At 37.0% G+C, this 19,274-nt stretch overlaps 1 protein-coding gene across 3 annotated transcripts in view; it reads right to left on the bottom strand.

The window, feature by feature from the left end:
* The window catches only part of PRKCA (protein kinase C alpha), a 191,809-nt gene that overhangs the window by 15,517 nt on the left and 157,018 nt on the right, over window positions 1-19,274 (bottom strand). For 2 of the 3 annotated variants that reach the window (XM_087956096.1, XM_087956094.1), the window contains exons 9-11: window positions 10,977-11,000; window positions 6,449-6,592; window positions 967-1,140 (exon numbers count right to left, since the gene is read on the bottom strand). In XM_087956096.1, the coding sequence (XP_087812222.1) occupies window positions 967-1,140; window positions 6,449-6,592; window positions 10,977-11,000 (342 nt within the window). The remainder of the gene's footprint in view (window positions 1-966; window positions 1,141-6,448; window positions 6,593-10,976; window positions 11,001-19,274) is intronic. The other variant, XM_026678784.2, reaches the window with a different exon arrangement.

Here is a 19,274-nt window from a genome sequence, read left to right as displayed (position 1 = left end):
CCACTTCTTTCTTTAGATATATTGTATTGGTTAACAAAGGAAACCACTGACATTGGAAGAATTTTGCTTTCTAGGATGCGATTCCAGCATCCTCATTTAAAGAACCTATGGTCAACTTAAATGTCATGAATACAAGTCATATGCACTCTTTTTGTTCCATCTGTTAAGCTGCTATTTTCTTTTCATTATAAAGAAATGCAGTAGCTTTCAAGAATGACTTTTATCAGGATGAGAGCAGGTGTTTAGCTGTGCAGCTCTTCCTTCCCATTCTCCATCCCCCAAGGCAGACTCCCTTGCATTTCTTTGTACATAGCAAAATAAAATAATAAAATAAAATAATGTTAGGATATTGAATTTAGAAGCTGGAGCAGTAAAGTGTACAATAGGCCAGAACACACAGTTGTAGCTGATTAGTTAGAGAGTGCTGACTTATGCATGAGGCAATCTACACTGTGATTGGTTGCTGTAAGTATAAAGGGGGAATTTCCCCTATTTCCCCTCCTTTTTTGCTTCTGTGAGCTCTGTATATTGTTTAATTTACTTCATGATGTTCCTGACTATCTTGTGTTGTTTCTTTCTGGATGATGACAAAGACTGCTGCAAATTTGAATGTTAAATATATTTTTATATATAAAAGACTACAAATTTGTGTTGGTGTCTCTGAATTCATCTGAACAGCTGCTGCACAATTCCATGACAAATAAAATAAAACAAATAAAATGCAAGGAATGTCAATCTCGTCCATCCATCCATCATCTACTAGCAGATATTTAAAAGAAATTATCCCTAACCAACCGATGGTTTTCCATTTCTTTCTGCTGATACATAAATAGATCAGCCGACAGAACGATTGCATATTAATCACCCTACCCCAACCTACCCCATTTTCACTCACACAGTTCAAAAACTCTGTGATGTCAGAGTGTATGAGAAATCACAGCACAAGGAAGACATATGAACACATACCACTGTCTGGAAGCAAGAGTGAAGCTGTGTTAAGAAAGGAGGTTTGTCCATCAAAGCCAGAACTCGCTTTTCAACCATGGTACACTCTACATCATCATCTTGAATCACCACGTCTTTTTTCAATATTTTGACTGCATACAATTCTTCTGTTCCCTTTCGTTCTGACAGCATTACCTGAGCAAATATAAAGTGAAGGTGAAGATTTTGCTCATTACAGACCACTAGCAATTTCCATTCAGAAATATGGAAAAACGTTTCTAGTAATTCAGTTCCCTACATACATTCATTAACTTGCAGTCTAAGGAATTTTGTTTTTCAATGTATCTCTTCCATTTCTTACATAAAAACTACATTCCAGACTAACTATTCCAGAAGTTCATAAATAAATAAGGCCCTAAAATTGATCTCTTCCTGCATGTGGATCAGGAATGGGATCCGACTGGTATAACTACCGGTTCTGTTGCTCTGAGTCGTGTGCGAGTTGTGCGAGTGCAACTTACGACCTGCTGAGCTGCCTGGATAGCTGAGCAGCACTGCGTGCAAGTGTGCAGTGGTTGGAAAAGCCCTTTTTTTCCTGCTTTTCCAACCACAGCTGTGTCGCGCAAAGCAGCTGCGGTTGAAAAAGCAGGAAATAAAGGTCAGGTAAGAGCCCGGGCGGGCGGGCGGGCCACAACAGCAGCAGACATAGAACCAGTTCTATGTATGCTCTGTGTCTGCTGTTCTTCAGAGCAACTAGTTCTACAGAGGTGGACAGAACTGGTAGAATCCCACCCCTGATGTGGATCCTAGTTTTTAGAGAAATTTTTGGGAGATGAAATAGCACAAGAAATTCTTAGTATGTCACTGGAGATGAAGAACAATGCTGATGGAACATTGGTCTAAAAGCATCTGATAAGGATTACACAGTGACAATAAAAGCAGCAAAATGCAACTATTTCTCCACTCTTATTGTGTCTTTGACTCTCCTAGGAAAGGATTGGTTAGAATACCTTTGAAGGATTGCTATGAAGACTATTTGAGGCATCTGCAGAAAACGTTTCTTGGATTCATTCTGGGCTGGTTTATAGCTGTTCAGATTCAGCTAAGTGAGATATGGATCCATCAAGGTTATTTGGAAAGAATCTGTGCCTGTTGGCCCTGAGAAAATTAAGAGCAGCTCACCTGAATTCTAGCTAGTCAAAGCCTCCTAGGAAATGATCTGCAGGTGGGTCCAACCAGTAGTGTGTGTGAGAGAGAGAGGTAGGTCTGCCTTCAGTCAAGGAGTCATTGCTAGACCATACAGCGTTGGATAATTTTTTTTATCTGTCTCCAACTTTCTTTTTCTGGAGAAGGTGGTTACCCTGAAGCTTCAGAGAACTCTGGAGAAAGTGGATTGTATGGACCCCTTCAATCTAGTAGAACAGAATGTAGACTAAGGTGGCATCGGTTGCATTTTTTATGACCTGCAACTGGTTCAGAATAAGGGATGTGTGGTATCCTTTTAGAAAAGCTCAAGGGGTGGGGATGGGTGACATGATGTTACAATAGTTCTGCTCTTTATTCCAGGGTCAATTTAAGTCAATGTTGATTGAAAAGAGAAGTCTGGCCCTAAGTCTCTACTGTGAGGGGATGTATCTCAGGGATTGGTTCTGTTCCAGCTCCTGTACCTGAGACTGCTGGATGAGGTCACTTATCAGTATGAGGACAGGTATAATCAATGTGCTGATCCTACTCAGTTATAGATGTCAATGCTTGGCTGTCTAAGGTCTGGGCTCCATATCTTAAATAGCACCTTCTGGTGGGACTAAGGAGATGTGTCTTTTCTGATGCTGCATCTGTCCTCTAGAACAGGGGTCTCCAACCTTGGCAACTTTAAGACTTGTGGACTTCAACTCCCAGAGTTCCTCAGCCAGCAAAGCTGGCTGAGGAACTCTGGGAGTTGAAGTCCACAAGTCTTAAAGTTGTCAAGGTTGGAGACCCCTGCTCTAGAAGAAAACTTTCCCTGAGATTTGAATAGCCTCAGCTGTATCTGTCTTCTAAGACCCAGCTTCCTCCCCTCAGGTCAGGATCAATGATTGCTATTGTTTAGTTTTTATCTTCCTGCCCTGAAGTGCACATGATTGGGTGACTATATACATTGATTAAATAAATGGATAAATAAAAGAGTCAATCATCTCTCTTGTATGTTTCTTGCTATAAAGTTAACATATTATTAAATGGGTTATAATTAAGACGCGCAAAATAGCTCCTTTTGTGGAAACAAGTTTCACAACTCATTTCTTTGCACCTCCATCAAAACACAAAATATGACACCTCACTAACAGTTAGTCTATATTTTGCTAATTTGCATATTCTAATTTTAACAATTAAAACTTAAGGTTGCTTAAAGATAGGGCAAAAATATTCTTGGAAGGCTAGTAGTCTAGTTGTCAGCTGCTTATACAGTAGATTCTTGAGCAAATACTATACGTACAATATATTCTCCAAATCGAATAATGTTTTCAAAGCAGTATTTACCTGACTCTCAAACTGTACAGAAAGCATGATCCTGAATAGAAAGTTTTATTATGCTTACACTAAATCTTTATTATGTTTACACTAAATTTTATATATGTCTCCTCAGAATTAAATCCCACTGAATTTAGTGAAACTAATTCCTCATGTAAGCAAATGTAGGATTGTAGGCACGTAGGCAAATATTGGACGGCAGCTTTGTTAACAGAGCAGCTAAAGGAATTATTAACAAATCAGCCGAGTCTCTTAACATTTCTCCCTTTCACATTTAAAATGAAATCATTGAATCATTGGGTTGGAAGATACTTTGGAGGTCTTCTAATGCAATTTTAGACCATTCAAGACAATAGCTGTCCAATCTTTGTCTGAAAACCTTCAGTCCAGGTTCACCCATGACTTCAGGAAGCAAGCGGTTCACTGCTTAACAACTCTCACTATCAGGATGTCCCTCCTCTCTGATGGCAATACAGGAAGACCGTGGTTATTTTGCAGAGCTAGTGACATTTTCATTTCTCCTTCACATTAAGAAAAAGTCTAGAAGTTTAGAGCTCATTCTGAGCTGGTCATCCCAAAGTTTTTGTTTTTTCCCCGAAAAGGCAACTGGAATTTCTTGGTGTTTTTTTCTCTGAAAACGTTTTGCTGCTCATCCAAAGAGCTTCTTGGCTGTGGAACTGAAGAAGCTTCTTGGATGAAAAGTGAAACATTTTCAAAGAACACAAAACCCAAGAAAGTCTAGTTGCCTTTTGGAAAAAGCGCCTTTGGGACAACCATGACTTGAACGATTGAGAATCTTCTCCATGGGCATTCTGAGCTGGACTGCTTTTTTTTTTTTTTTCCACTCTTGCTTGCTGAATACAGGAGACAGGGGAGGGATCTTCGTATAGCTTCAAAGCCTTTCTTGTTGTGAAAGCCTCAGACTCTCGATTCCCATCCCAGGATCATGGGCCAATTGGTCAAGGTCAGGTCTTACAATCTCCTGATCATAGCAGGCCATGAAGTCACTGGTGCCAGGTTTTAATAAAAACCTTAGAGTTATTGTTTGTTATTCTGGCAGCTTGTGAGAGGTGTGGGTATTATCTTGCTTGGTACTAGGCTTTTTATGTGATGCTTCTCAATCTGATTGAATAATAATAATAATAATAATAATAATAATAATAATAATAATAATAATAATAATAATAATAATAATAATAATAATAATAATAATAATGATGATGATGTTTAAAACCCCTTTATTTACTGGGGGGGCTTATCTGGGATCTAAAAGAATCCATTGCCAGGGCTCCTAATCATTACCCTGACACTTGGCAAAACATCCTGCGTTTAAATCTGGATCTCTCTCTGTATACGCCTCACTCTCAGGTTTTTTACCATCCTCGGAGCCCATGAAAACAATGTCCAAACCTTCTTTGTTACAGTCCTTCAAGTATCGGAAGACTGCTATCATGTCTCCCTTGGTCTATTTTTTAAGGTTAAATATATCCACATCTTTGAACTGTTCTTCATTGCATTTAGATTCCAAGCCTCTCGCTGTCTTTGTTATTCCTCTCAGCACTTTTCCCAGTTTCTCAGCATCTTTCTTACATTATGGCAATTAAAAGTGGACACAATATTACACGTATGGTCTGGCCACTGCAGCACAGAGCGTTATTATAATTCCTGTGATCTTGACACTATACCTCTGTTGATGCAAACCCAAAAATCGCATTTATTCTTTTGGCAGCTGCAGCACACTGCTGGTTTATGTTTACTCTGTGGTCTAGCAGGGCATCCACATCCTTCTCGCTAGTGCTAAATCAGGGGTCACCTATTTGAACCTGTGCATTCTGTTTTCCCCATCTAAGTTCAGAATCTTTTATTTCTTCCTGGTATATTGACATTTCTATAAATTGTTTACTAGGGGTGATCTGCTTTTCCAATTTTTATTTACATAATTCATGACACCTTGGCCTTTGATTCTAAAGAGTGCTCTCCCTTACTTTCTTGTTACCTTAGTCTCTCTAAAAGCAAGACAGCATGATATTGTACCCTCATTCACAAAACCTGACACTTAGTTTGTTTTCATGTTGGACAATTTGGAATCAAGATACCAACTGACTCCAGATCAAACTGCCTGGAGGTTGGGCTTCTTTTAAAGTAAAAGATGGCTTTATTCTGATCATGCAGAAGTTGGATCATTACTATAAGCCACTCTGTGACTGTCAGTAGATTGCATATACTAATCTGTGTCTGAAATACCCTTTGTATCTACCCAAGCATGGATAGACTTTGTTTTGGTACCTAAAGTACCATATGATTTAAGCTATCATCACTTGATTAAAACTGCATCTGGTTCCATATGAAGTTCTGAACAATCCTCGATAACACAAATATCAAACTTGCCTTCCCTTCCCAAACTCCCCTTCGCAGAGCTGGAGTAGGAGGTGCGTGATGCACTCACCCTGCAGGCCAGCAGTTTGACACCCCTGTTCTATAAGAAGCTAGCATTCTGCCCCCCCAAGGAAATCTTGACGCCCTGGAAGTCTGGGGAGATTCTTTACGCCTGAAAAAAAAACTCCTGCTTAAGGTATTTCTGCCAAGTCTATATTCCAAACTTTCGAAGTTTGTTTTAAACATACAAATATGTCACTGCATTTAAATTATAAATATGTCACTGCATTTAAATTATAAATATGTTTTTGATCTTCAGTTTCAAACCAGAAATTATAGATTCAGGAATTATTCATTATTCCTAACTTTAGATTGAGCTTATTCTGCATTACTGTCTGTGCAAGGAGCATATGCACCATTACTTTGGGAGTGTTTGGAGGAATAGATTGTCTGGATTTGGATGCCAGTTTAGTCATCGTCGTCCGTCCCCCCCGCGCTTTTTTTTTTGGAAGACCCAGAAGCATTATGTCCCTTCCATATTTTATTCTTGTTATTTGTGTATGTATTTTAGAAATGGTATTGTTTATAAAGAACCTTGCAAATTATCAATATGTCTTACCTTCCCAAAGCTCCCTTTTCCAAGCACCATTATAAAGTTGAAGTCTGTTAGTTTAACTTGATCAAGATTATTGGATGGTAAGTTATAAGTCCGGTCTTCAACTGGAGATATAACTTTATTAGCCGATGGGCCAAGCCTGGCTTTCTAAACAAACAAAGAAAATGGCTGTCAGACCTACAGTTTGGTTTTAGAAATGATGAAAGATCAAGATAAGTTTGAAGGTTTGTGCTTTCAGAAGATACTTCATAGTAAATAGAGAACAAACACAAATTCAACTGCCCATTCAAATATTTCAATTATGGATATAGTTAAAATGATATAAAGCAGTACAGAAGTAGAAGCAACCTCTTGTTGGGGTGGGTGGGTTAACAAAGCAAAGTCCAAGTAATGTAAGTCATTACTTTCATGCTAAAATTTCAAAATTCAATTGCCTTTTTTCCCCTTTCAATCATGGGCAGTGTTCAAAATAAAATGCAGGCTTTATCCTAGGTATTGCCACCTGTTCAGATGTAAGAGTCCCATTCAGTATAAAATATTTGATTTTGAGAGTAGGATGGCAGCTTGAATGTAATAATAACATACTAAACGTTTTAATTATTTAGTTGAAATTCACACTTCTTACAAGCATCGTTTTTACCAGTTTTGTGATGATTTTTTAAAACTTTAACTGAATAGATAGCATATTGAATAAATCATTGCCAATTATCAAGCATCATAATTTATATCTCATCAAATGCGGATTTCAGTGTAAAAACATTGTACTCCAAGCTTTTTGGTAAGGTTTTTGTGGCTTGCAGAAGCATACATTGGAATAACTAAAACAGCAAAGCTTTATATAAAATGTTTTTCAGTTCATGGTGTGTCCATTCATGAACGTCTGCAAAGTTCACCTCCAAGAAAATTTCTACCTTAAAATCCAATTGCAAACTTCTTCGATTTTATTTCACTATTTTTTATCTGCGTGGGATTTTTTAAAAAAATGACTAAAAAAAAATCAATTTATAGAATGATTCATATATCTTTCTTCCTCTCTCCCTCCCCTCCTTTCCCCCTCTCCCCCCCTTCCTTTCCTGTCAGACATAAGTACATGCTATACAATCATTTCAATACTATTGTGTAGATGCTATAATATAAATGCAGAAAACTGTCACTCCTTAAAAAAGTTCTCAAAAAAAGAAGCAGCAGCAGCAGCAGCAGCAGCAGCCGAAGAATGTAGGATATCAGGAGCTGAGAAACATTTGTGATGTTTTCATGGTAAAATTTCCTTAAAGCCTCCCACACAACCATCCCACGGTAAGCAATCAAAACTCATGAAGCCCACCAGAACATACTTCAGGGTGTACCATGGGGTGGGCATGTGGGATGTCTTAGCATGTCTTAAGTGATGTACCAGTATTAAACAATCATTTGATTAAAGAAAAGACACTGGAAATTTTGATAATTTAGTTGGAGCAACAAGCTCCCCAAATCATAAAAGTTATGTTAAGTATTCATATAATGTGTTCACCCCCATTATATTCTATATTGTGAGAAGATATAGCTGCCAGCAAAATGGCCAGCACCTGAGCCGCTGGTGACCTGTCCCTTTAATACCTGCCCCAAACCAGCCCAGCAGTAGGTGGCTAAGACACATGAGCAGAGAGACGGCTGGATGTGGTAGTGTTGCTGTGAGAGAGAAAGCTGTTGTGTTTATTTTGGACACTAAAACAGCCTGAGCAGCATAAGGTAGATAGAAGCATTACTGTTCTTCAGAAGTAGGGCTCACAACGAGAAGTAATAGAGGAACAGGAAAAGTGGGAAAAGTGATACAAGTAAACAATGTGTACTAGCCTTTGAGTACTTGAGTATGTTGCCTAGATGCCTGATGTTGGCTCTCTGGAATGTTGTAGCCCACTAACATGGAAAGTAAAAGAACCTGTGACCTATATCCAAGGGATAGAAGGGGGAGTGGCCCTTCTATTTTCAGTATTAGTATGGAAAATAACAACGCCCTTGCTGAAGTCAAAATTAGAAAGAGTACATTTTAAACATATTCAGACAATAGCTATGCAATTTGCTCAACAAGAGTATCGTTCAAGAGCAAAGGCCCCCACCTGGACTCATTCCTGAAAGCTATAAAGCAATCAAGTTGCTTGAAATCTGACCTAACATAGTTGCTTTGAGATGCTCCTCCGCATCACGAGAATGGAAAAGCAAAGCAAATTGAATTATTTACATATCCTTAGTAATTCCAATTCTTGATCTAGGAGGTTCTTACAAGTATTCAGCAACAAGTGAATGAATCTTTAAAAATCATGTTGTTCAGAAATTAGTATTGATAAAAAAACAAAATAAAGAAGAAAATTTAAAGGTCCTTTAGGGATTAAAACAACAGTTCTTAAGAGTATGGAAAGCATCAAGATATATTATGTCAAATAAATCCCTGTTGCTCTCTGATATCTTCTATTTCCCCAAATATACAAGCATTAGATTATCAAGAAACATTTTGAAAAGTACACTGTAAATATCCAAAGTCCAGAAAAGAATTACTATTGGAAGAGTTAGATACTCAAGCTGGATGTTGACAGTGATGCTACATAATTTGTAATTTTTCTTCTGTGATTTCAAAATGATAATACAGAACCTGTCCAGTTCCCACAGTTGGTGACCCACTACTATTGAGGAATAATCTCCCACATTTCTTGAGATTAAATAGAAGTATTAGCCAATTTTAGTTTCCATTTTGGGATAGTTGAATATTATTGTCCAAGATACACATCTCAACCTAAGCCACATAATCAGCGATTCTTTGTTGTTAAGAAACGAGCCCAGAACTTCATAATACAATGAATAATTGACATATTGAAGGCAACTGTAGGGATATGAAATATTACTCAATACACAAAATACAATTAACACGTTCTCATTTTTAAGAAACAAAATATTGTTAATTATTGTATCGTAGTATGTAGTGCATATTTTATCAGTCTTAAAAGATTTATAGTTTTAATTAAAATACCATTTGAAAGTCAAAAACTAATTTCCTAGAACAATTTTACACTATCTCCACAAAACACCATGCAACACTTGGTAATTATATTATGCTTATTTGTTGGGTGATTCCCTCCATCTGCTACACCCCTCCCCCACCCTTGGTTTCAAAAGCACTTATTTCAGACAATGGGCGTAAATAAACTGCTCCTTATTCTACAACTGCAGGAATCTAAAATATTGCATCCTAGAAGTCATATGTCCTTCAGTCATGGTTTCTAACATGGACAGATGGCTCACATTGTCAGGAAGACATTTTCCCTAACAGGAAGGAAAGGAATGAGTTCTGAAAAAAATGATTTCATTTCAAAAGAATTAACATGCTGCATATTTAGTGAAGACATGGGTAAAGGTAGAAGAGAAACAGGAAGTGGAAAAAGAAGAGTTTTAATAGGCAGCAACAGAATCCAATTCCGAGGAAAAATGCCCAGTTTAAACACTTTTAATTGTGACCAAACAACACAGGAAAAAAAGTTTAATTTCTAATCTTTCACGGCAAGTTGAAGAAGAGAGCAGTTGAAGAAGAGAGCAGGCTATGAAACAGACCAGTTAACACCAATATAGTAATAGATAAAACATTCTAACATAGATCTTCATTAAAAAATATCTCTTTTAAAAATATTTCTCTCATAGTATTGGTTGTGAAGAACACAGGGACCTTTCAAACATGGAATCACAATACTTTGTCTCACTCTATTACAAGCCAAATTTCACAGTGCAGTGTGCAACACATGCTAGACAGGTTTTGAGCCCATGCAGGACACTTGCATTGTCTTAGTGAGAGGAGAAATTTTAGACATTAATGAGACTGGCATGTGCATAATCTCAAATTTATATGGCTGCCAAGCTCTCAAAAAGTGACTCCGGGCAGTGTGCTTCAATTAATAAAACAATAAGTACATAAAAACAATTATTAAAAAATTAAAAATATATGTTTAATACAGTCAAAAGTATGTTTAACAAAAGATGCCTCTGCTCTTTGGTTTCTTATATAGGTATTTTTTTAAAAAAAATAGCAGATTCCGTATACACTTGTAGACCAACGCATCATATAAAACCCTTGTGCCAATTCTCACAGCCAAAGTGTGAGCTGAGTAGGACCTCTATTAGCGCTATTTCCCCTGTAGTCTTCTGTAAAATATGGAAAGGGCTTAAGTTCACCTGTGACCCTTTTTAGGCCACATGTTTTGTTGATGAACTTTCATCAGATACCAGAGCTTGATTTTGTTAGCATTGGTTTCTATGTTAGTACAAGCATCAAGTATCAAACTGTCCTAGAGACAGCTACATGCATTTCTCCTGTAATATGATTAGGGCCCATTTTGCATGATTTACTATAGGAATTAATATTCTTAGTACATTCAAACAAAAAAAAACCCACACAAAACCTTTTACTGCAAACTCAAACCTAGGTTTTTTTAAAACAATTAGTTCTAATGAGGGAAGGAAAAAAAAGCAAGACATGCATGTAATCTTACTTTCTTTGGTTTGGACGCACCTTATCTTGGACCTTTCTTTTACCCTGTAACCACAGGCAAGACACGCTTTATACATTTTTTAACTCTAAGTTATAAACAAAAAGACTATAGTGGTAGAAAAAAACTCAAACTCACTTCTACCTATTATAGCAATAGCACTTGGACTTGTATACTACTTCACAGTGTTTTTACAACCCTCTCTAAGCAGTTTACAGAGTCAGCCTCTTGCCCGCAACAATCTGTGTCCTGATTTTACTAGCCTGAGAAGAATGGAAAGCTGAGTCAACCTTGAGCTGGAGAGGATCGAACCCCTGGCAGTTGACAGAGTACGTCTGAAATACGGCATTGTAACCACTGCACCACCATGGCTCTATAAATAGAGAAGCCCATTTCATCATGGTTGTTTCTCAACTTGGAAACCTGTGTAAATCTCTTTCACGTATCCCTTAACTTGAAACTGAAGGGAAATTATGATCTTAATGCTACACACATACTATGTATAACCACAAATTCCACCGCATCATAAATAGGTAAAATTAACAAATGAAGTATACTGATCGTCAAAATCTGTTGTTCAAGTTGTTTCTATAAGTAAACTTAATTTTTGTGGGAAAGCATTTTAAGGCAGGAAATTGCCCTCTTTCCTGATTGGATATTGACAATCACAATCATCATCATCTAAACTTCTATGCTGCCCAACTCCCAGCTACTCTGGAAAATTTATATTTGTTAAAAATGTTTAACAAGAGGGGAACTTCATTCCATGTCATCCGACCTACCAATTTGTTTACCTAGCAGTTTCTAGACTGTAGTTATTATCTCTCCTACTTAAGTGTACTTTCTTCCTATCAAAATCAGGTTATGCTTGGAAGAAAGTTCTTCACATGACAATAAAAAGCAAGATTATTCTATCTCATAGATCCCCATATGTTGGATTATAACCTAACCCCAGTTCCTAATTATATAAACATTATCACTGAGGCCAAATGGCATCTGGCCTGATGTTGTCTGACAATACAATATGCTTAACTGGGTAGGGAAACAAGTTGTGCGAACTTCCCAATCCAGCCAAAGGCTCATAGTTTATGGCTGGACTATCAAGGACTATACCAGACTTTGCATGGCATATTAAAGACCAAGCTGCAAAGTGGGGCTAAGATTTAAAAAAAAAAGGGGGGGGGTCCAATTCTGGGTGAAATTTTGCTTCCTGAAATCCCTTAAAAATACCAACAGTGAGGCTGAAACTATGGGTCCAAGTTACATTTAAGGAGTCTTCGGAAAGCTGAAAAAAAGGACGAGCTGCATACAGCCCCACTTCTTATATCTCTTATTCATTTTATCAGGAAGCAAACATTACCTCTCGCATTCAAGTAAATTACTGATCTTGGAGAACCAATCTGCATTACTCAATGCAATACTGCTTATATATTAATTTAGGCAGCCAGGCAGATACATATGATAGAAAGATAGATAGATAGATAGATAGATAGATAGATAGATAGATAGATAGATAGATAGATAGATAGATAGATGTGTGTGTGCACGCACGCGAGGGAGAGAGAGAGAGAGAGACTATAGACATGCATACACCTATACACACACACATACACTCTCTTCTCAGTTCAGTTCAAACAATGATTGCTATTTTGTCTTCAATAATTTGAAGCTACAGTTTAATGGGATTTCCCAAGAGTGATAACCATAACCCGCCAATGGGACATCACATCAAACAATTGTTACAAAGGAGGAGGAGGGTGGAAGAAGGACATTGTACAAGAAAGCAAGAGGGACTATGAGACCTATATAAAAAATTAAGATTGTGAGTCATTACAACAAATTGCTAGTAGCAGTAAGACGACTATCTGATCTTAGAAAGCGCCATAGGCTGGTTGTCATAGCAACATATTTTACATCTCTATGGAGCTCACTAGCTTGATTATACTGCCGGGTCTGTAGAAAGCTAGAATCTGGTTAATGCTTTTTACACACTGAACCTGTATTTTCTGAAGAACACATTTACTGTACTGTTTTCATTCACTTCAGCAACATCTAGTGGCCAGAAGGATAAACAGTTTTTTTTCTGCAGTTGATTTCAGAAAATTCTCTTAAGTGAGTCAAGCAAATTTGACAACCTAAATCCATAGAAGCAACAGTTCTTTGTAATTACTTTGTTCTTAAGGGGAAAAAATAGATATAATCAGCATGGGAGCAAAGAAGTACAAAGCAATGCCTAACAGCAGAAATTTCTTTGCATGAGCTGGAAAAAAAAAGAGCCTGCTTTTAATTTTAGCAGAATCATTTACATTGCAATTCCTGAGGGCAAAGACGTTTTAAAACAGGCAAGTAATCAGATTTTTAATACTTTAAGCCAAATGAAATTATCAGTTCAATTCTGGTGTTGATGTACAAGCTGACTGAACCCAACACGCACTTTGCTTTGATCTTTGTCTCAATTCCCTTTCTCTACAAATTTACAAGAAAATTGAAGCTGGCATTGTGTAAACATTTAATATCGGTGTTATTACCCTTGATAAAAATTATACATGATGGCACAACTGATAAATATTTGGGAATATATTTGTTGAGGATTTCCAGATTCAGTTGAGTACCCCAACAAAGGAGTAGAATGAAAAGATATATGGTGAATGAAGTAAATGTGAAGAGAGTTAAGAAAGATTGAAATACCTCACTTCAACTTTATTTCTTTATTTTTTTTTTCTTTATTTCTGCTTCTTGTTGTTCTTCTCCTAAGTGCTTACATCAGGGGTGTCAAACTTGCGTCGTCATGGCATTGTCACATGATGTATCACGACTTTTTCCCCTTCACTAAACTGAGCGTGGCCAGTGTGTGATGCATCTGGCCCACAGGCCACGAGTTTGACAGCCTTGGCTTATATCTGCCTGATGTAAGCCTGCCTGAAATTCTACATATTACCCATACTGAATGTTTTTTGCTAAGCTGGCAAGATGTCTTCAGTCCTGATGGGTGTGTGAGACAAGCTAGAGGACAATTTTGGAACAGAACAAGTCTCTGAATCGCGACTCCTTTGAGGAATAAAAAGGGGGATATCACGAGGTAACAGTTAAATGGTTAGATGACACTGACCAACAGCAGGAATGTTATGACAAATGAGCGAGATGAACAGTTTTTGAGTGAAATAACCAAGAGTGGAAAAATGGAAAAGTTCCCATTGTTCTATATTTCCATAGGAATTCAAAAGCTCAAAGAAGACTTTGTATTTAACCTGTGTGAAGATTAAATTGGAGGAGAGATACATGTTTAATTAATGAAATCTCCAATCATAATAAATTACTGATCCCAGAATACTTGTTTGCTTTATGAAAGAATGGAAAGAGAAGATTATGGCTGGAGCGTATATGGAGCTATATGAGTTTATTTGCAAGATATAAATTTACAAGCTACATATTGGTATATCATAATTACTTAAATGTTAGGGCCAGATGTTCTAGATAAAATACTTACCATTAACTAAAAGATGAATCTGTTCATTTTTATGAATAATTTACTGTGATTAGATATTATGCATCATTTATTGATTTATTTCTTAAAGGAATAGTTACCAATGGTATTTGCTGTGTTATAGTAATGTGCTACTGCCCTCATGTGGTTTAAAAAGGGAAATGTGCTATCAAAAGAACACTAGTCCTTGTCAGCTGAGAGTAACAGAAACATAGTGAGCATTCACCTTTATAATTAAAATTTACTCTCCAATTGTGGAAAAATTACGATTGTGAAAAAATAAGGATCTCTGCAAAAAGTAAAAAATTCTACTAGCAATAGAAACCAGCAGATTTCAATGATATCCATTACAATAATTGCAAAAATTACTCTGAAGAAATCCACTGGCTATAAACAAAGTAATAGGTTACTTTAAAAATAGGTGTACTGCACTTCGCAGGAAAAAAGAATTAGGTACCTATTAAATTACATTTTATTAATGTCAGAGAAAACGAACATGTCCTAGCGTGTCTCTGTTAAGAACAGTAGGAAAAAAACCTCTCTTTAAAAAAAAGATAACGAAGAAATTAAGCTGCGCAGGCTTTGAAATGGGATTACCCCTCACCCAATGCTACTGAAAGTAACATTTGATCCAGCTTTCCTGCAGTTTATGATCCAAGATTGCTCTGAGCAGGTCATGAAATAGCTTATTTTGGACTTATCTTTTAGTAGAGCCACTGCTAGTAACAAATTTATAACTATGAAGATTTTCTTTGGCCAACAAGAACATTTCCAATTCAGTTGAAAGTACTGCTATTTAAGTTATTTCTTTAAAAGGTTGCCAAGAAAACTTCGGGGAGCAGTCCAGGTATTCTCCACACACACACTTTATAAGGCTGAAATCAACATCCCTTTTTGTATATTTACATAAATATATAAAAAATATTTTAGTGACATTTGGTTGGAGACATAATGAACAAGTTATACTGTATTTTGGCTGTGAATTTGACTTGCAAAGTATGCTGAATGGCTAACATGCTGCTGTAAAATATGCAACTAAAATTTATATACCAATGATCAACACAGTTGCTTTTGACAATGAATGGAGAAAACGATTTCAAGTTTTACACAAATGGAAAAACATAGAGATAGTGGATGAAACTGAACATTTAGTAGAATGCTTAAAGATGTTAAAGATGAAACTGGAAAAAGAAATGTTATGATGGGAAAATGCTAGGAGAAAGATTGTAGGTAGCACGGGGCTTGTAGGAGTATGAAAACGTTTACTGAAAGAAATAATAACTGAATAAGACCTTGCTTTTCCCTACTTTGTTATCTGAAAGGGAGTGCTGGATGTGTCTGGAGAAAACTAAAAGCAAGTTGAATAAAGTGGGAATGGGTTCCTGAAAAAGTGTATGTGGTAGCACAAGTGAGGGAATCAAAAATTCATTTGTGATGGAGGAATGTATATTAAATAGAGAAGGGTATATGTACAAAAGATAAGGGATAGTTTGGTTATATATAGTGAGAGAATGAACAACGGATTAAATCATTAGACAAATACATGAAGGAAAAGTGCGCTGAGAGGAAGAGGAAGAATATTATGTTCGGATGGACTTTCTGAGATCCTCAAACAATCCAAAGTGAAAAACTTAAAGAATGAAAGCCTTTCTGTCTTAATAATCTCCAGATGACATTAACATCATCTCCAGCCTAGTTTGGGATAGCAGTGTAAAGTTGGATATCAATAGTGTATTGATACTGATGTTACTTTATTTTAAACTGATGGATGTCCTCTCCCAACGGCTTCATCTAAAAGTTAAGAGGAGGGGGAATTATAGGCACCAAACTGACCTTCCTTCTTCTCTAAATAGCAATGAGGGAAGAAGGGAGAAAAAACTGCTTTATTTCCAATAAGTTTAATGAACCTTACAGTATGTGCGAGAGTAATTTGCAGATCTTTAGACGGAAGACAGAAATAAAATGGTAAAAAGAGGAATTGCAGGATAATTGCAGTATAGTATTATACAATGAAAATGTCCTTAGAAACAATTATCAGTTTTCTGTGCAGTTGGATAGCATTGTGCTATGTGCCTGCAGATACACTCATTTGTATTTCTCACAACCACTGTAGCACAGAGCTACCCAGCTAAGTGATCATGCTTACTTTCATTAGCTAACATTTTATGTCCTCTGGCACAGATGTTTGCTCATCCCTCTCATAACACTTATTATGCCATGACATTACCCTGTTCTGAAAACTGCATTTATTTTATTCAAGATTGTAATTTAGGAACCACTCAGTGCTTCAGTGAATGGCAAAGCAGAGCTGTATTTTCCAACAAATTCCCGAAAGGAGCAGCCAATTAGCACTCCTGTCTGAAGTTGGACTTGCAAGGTCCAAATGGGAGAAAAATTGTATGAGCTGAACAACAGTTTTACCATTTTACAGAAACGCACTTTATAAGCAGGAAAAGTATATTTGTCCAAGTTTTATATCTGCGCTATTTGCTCACAGGTTCATCCCTGCAAGTTAGAAAATATTGGGGGAACTATTATTTTATATCTAACATAGCAGTGTGTTCACATGGTTTGCTTTTCTTAAGGGCAAACAAATGACGATAACAACTGCTTTGCGTAGCAATGGAAATTCTTCTCCCAATTGTGGTCATACATTGAGGACTACCTGTATACCAGTCCATGTTCATTATATAGATGAAAGTATTAGGTTATTAATTTTCACTCTTTTTTCATTCCAGGATGTCAGAATACCTTCCGGGGTAATCCATCTAAAGGAAATATTTTTTTTATTTAAATAATTAGTGAGGAATCGATAATCCTTCCTCTGTTCCCAGACTCTTCTTGGTATTTGTTTCAGTACTATTATTTCTTTATCTTCATATTTTATTGTCTCTTCTCTAGAAATCTTGTAAATAATATCTCTGACTTTCCTTCTGGCAAATCTAATATGGACCTCTCAAGGGAATCTGTGCTGTCTCACATAACTGGTATAAACTCTATAGATATTATAAAATTCATTTAAAGTATTAGGATGATTTTCAGGTCAAGGAAGGTGCATCCTGGCCTCTCTCAGAAAGGGAAGTAGGGGGCAGGAGGCTGTACCCTCTGAGTCCAGATTCCAGAAATAATATAATCAAAAGAGGAAAGTGAGCCTGATGTATCAATTGGCTAAAAGAAGGAGGGGAAAAACCAAAAGAACAAAATAGTACTTGCAGTGAACTTTGGTTTGGTTACCCCCCTGCCCAGAGGAGTGGGACCAAACATACTATTCCAGCTTCTATTCCAGATGCTATTCCTTAAAATTGCAGGTTACAAATCAAATTCTTTTATCTTTCATAATTGCCAAGGAACGGTGAGCTTCCAGCAAGTTCACGATGCTACACAGTGGGGAAATAATAATTTAAAAAACAATATAGAGAATAATCTGTCTCTAGACAAATCTGCTAGTGGTTCCATCTTCTTGCATTTCTTGGTTTATTCCTTAACACAAAAGCAATTTATTAAGTACCCTTTGAAAAAACTGCCATGATTGTCCACTACAAGCCAAAAGGCAGCATGAAAATCAAGCATAAACCAATAAAATATGCAAGATTTTCTACATAAAAGTAGCTTTCTTTAACTATAGGTCATGTGAACTTGGAAGTTCTGCTTATGTGTCTTGTTATTAACATTTACCTTTTCTGTCTATGGAGCTTCTCAGTCATCCAGGTCATGGTTGTCCCAAAGGTGCTTTTTCAAGAGGCAACTGGACTTTCTGGTTTTTCTTTGAAGACCTTTCACTTCTCATTTCTGGTTTTTCTTTGAAGATGTTACGCTTCTCATCCAAGAATGAGAAGCAAAACTTCTTCAAAGAAAAACTAGGAAGTCCAGTTGCCTCTTGAAAAAGCACCTTTGGGATATTTACCTTCCATGTTTTCTTTTTGCCTTTATGTTTTGGTAAATCACACTGCATTTGTCTACATTTGAAATATGCCTAAAGGGATTTCGCCCCCTCTGTCATATCCAGACAGGAATCATGTTTAAAAAATAGTCACACTTGTCCCCCTAAATGATCAGCACCAGCTTCAAATTTGTCAATCAGTGTTATATTCTTCTAAGGTTGACAATATTCCCCAAGTAATCGTGTGTTTAAACTTTAAAATAAGCAGTCATTAAGCACATATTCATTCAATATTAGGAGGTCAGGAGACTCTACTGTGCAATTTGCATATTTTTTTCCAACTTGACATAGATTATTTTTGTAATTTAGGAAAAATTGTTTTCAGCGTTATTATTTAATAGCAATGTTTATTTTTTAATTCAAACTGCAGCTCATAACTATGAGTTGCATCGATTTCTCTTCAAGTATTGTGCTTGAGTTAGTTGACCTGCTAGGATATATTTTTCCCTGGTGAGATCTGCACTAAAAATTGTCATGTATAAACTACTCTAAAACAAATTAATTGTATTTGAACAAGAAGCTAAGTGTTATTTTAAAAAAAAAGGTTCAACATGTTCAGGAACCCCCAAATTTGCTTTTCTATGCAGTTTTAGGTTTCTCTGTTGGCTTCTGGTTTCTCACTTGAAACATTGGTGCTTTACCACAGTGGCCCCCAACCTTTTTTGTGCCACGACCCAGTACCGGCATCACAAAATGATCCACGGCCCGGTACCGGCATCAGCACGCATGGCAAGGCGAGCCGAGCGACCGGCCAGCCAGCTGTCCCCCGCTTCTCCCCGCCACCTTCAACTCTTCCTTTGTACCTTTGTCGATGGGCTTCGGGACGGCCGCTCGGCTCGCCTTGCCTTGGGTGCTGAAAGAATCCTCGCGCCTTAGTTTTGTTCGAAGCCACACCCC

Source organism: Notechis scutatus, chromosome 2 (genome assembly GCF_049901735.1).
Source record: "Notechis scutatus isolate UNSWTSFEM ecotype Mainland chromosome 2, rNotScu1.2, whole genome shotgun sequence".
Classification (NCBI taxonomy): domain Eukaryota; kingdom Metazoa; phylum Chordata; class Lepidosauria; order Squamata; family Elapidae; genus Notechis; species Notechis scutatus.
Note: the sequence above shows the minus strand (reverse complement) of the source record. Positions and strands in the feature narration are given on the sequence as shown.